This window comes from Aspergillus foveolatus (assembly GCF_047715535.1).
Source record: "Aspergillus foveolatus strain CBS 279.81 unplaced genomic scaffold BDW70scaffold_403, whole genome shotgun sequence".
Taxonomy (NCBI): domain Eukaryota; kingdom Fungi; phylum Ascomycota; class Eurotiomycetes; order Eurotiales; family Aspergillaceae; genus Aspergillus; species Aspergillus foveolatus.
This window is the reverse complement of record NW_027396467.1, coordinates 1-768: the sequence shown is the minus strand read 5'-3', so window position 1 is coordinate 768 and position 768 is coordinate 1. Positions and strand designations below refer to the sequence as shown.

Here is a 768-nt window from a genome sequence, read left to right as displayed (position 1 = left end):
CAAAGGCAGCTCATCCAGAGTTTATTTGAGGGCCGCAACCAAAAGAGGAGCCGGAAGATCGTTGAGTGATGAGCTAGTACAACTGACACAACCATAACTAAAAGATGATAAGAAAGGGTAGGGCTATTTAGAAGTGAAAGCTGACTTCACTTCAGAGAGTATAAATTCCCCGACTATACATAGCAATTGATCTACCATTCTAAAACCCACGAAAACACCACACTTTCTCTTTTTCAAGAAACCAAGATGACGCTGACGCTTTCTCAGAACTATGCCAAACTCGTTGACTCCGGATTTATAGAGCATTTAGGTCAAACCGGAAAACCATCAAAGCTACCTGATGATTACAGAAATGATAACAAGAAACTTAGCAAGGCACAAATTGAAAGACTAAAAAATAAAGTGGAGGCAGAGTTCACGAGGATCAACGAAAGGAATGATGAGCAGCTTTTGCAAGACTTTGCTTCTGTGGAAAGCAAAGAACAGCTAAAATTGATACTTGACGTGGCGGACCAATTGGGGCCGATGAATGTACCAACCCCTTCCGAGAGTAAGTGGATTAGTCTTAGCGGTACTGGCCTACTGTAGCTAATTTACAAATAAGGACTGGCTCAAGTGTTGGGCATTGCCCTCAACCATGATGGAGCAGAGACCAAAAATGAAAAGGAAAAGACCGGTGGTATCAAGTTTGAAGGCGATGAAGGTGGTGAAGATGGTGAAGGTGGTGAAGATGGTGAAGGTGGTGGAGGTGATGGAGGTGGTGAAGAT

General features: G+C 43.2%; 1 protein-coding gene across 1 annotated transcript; it reads left to right on the top strand.

Annotated features, from left to right (window-relative positions):
• Positions 1–246: 246 nt before the first annotated feature.
• Positions 247–760, top strand: BDW70DRAFT_165411 (uncharacterized protein; the record flags this gene model as incomplete). The annotated part of the gene is made up of 2 exons (XM_073741745.1): positions 247–550; positions 605–760. Coding segments are annotated over 2 exons (460 nt in total), but the record flags the coding sequence as incomplete, so codon positions are not given.
• Between the last annotated feature and the right edge of the window lie 8 nt (positions 761–768).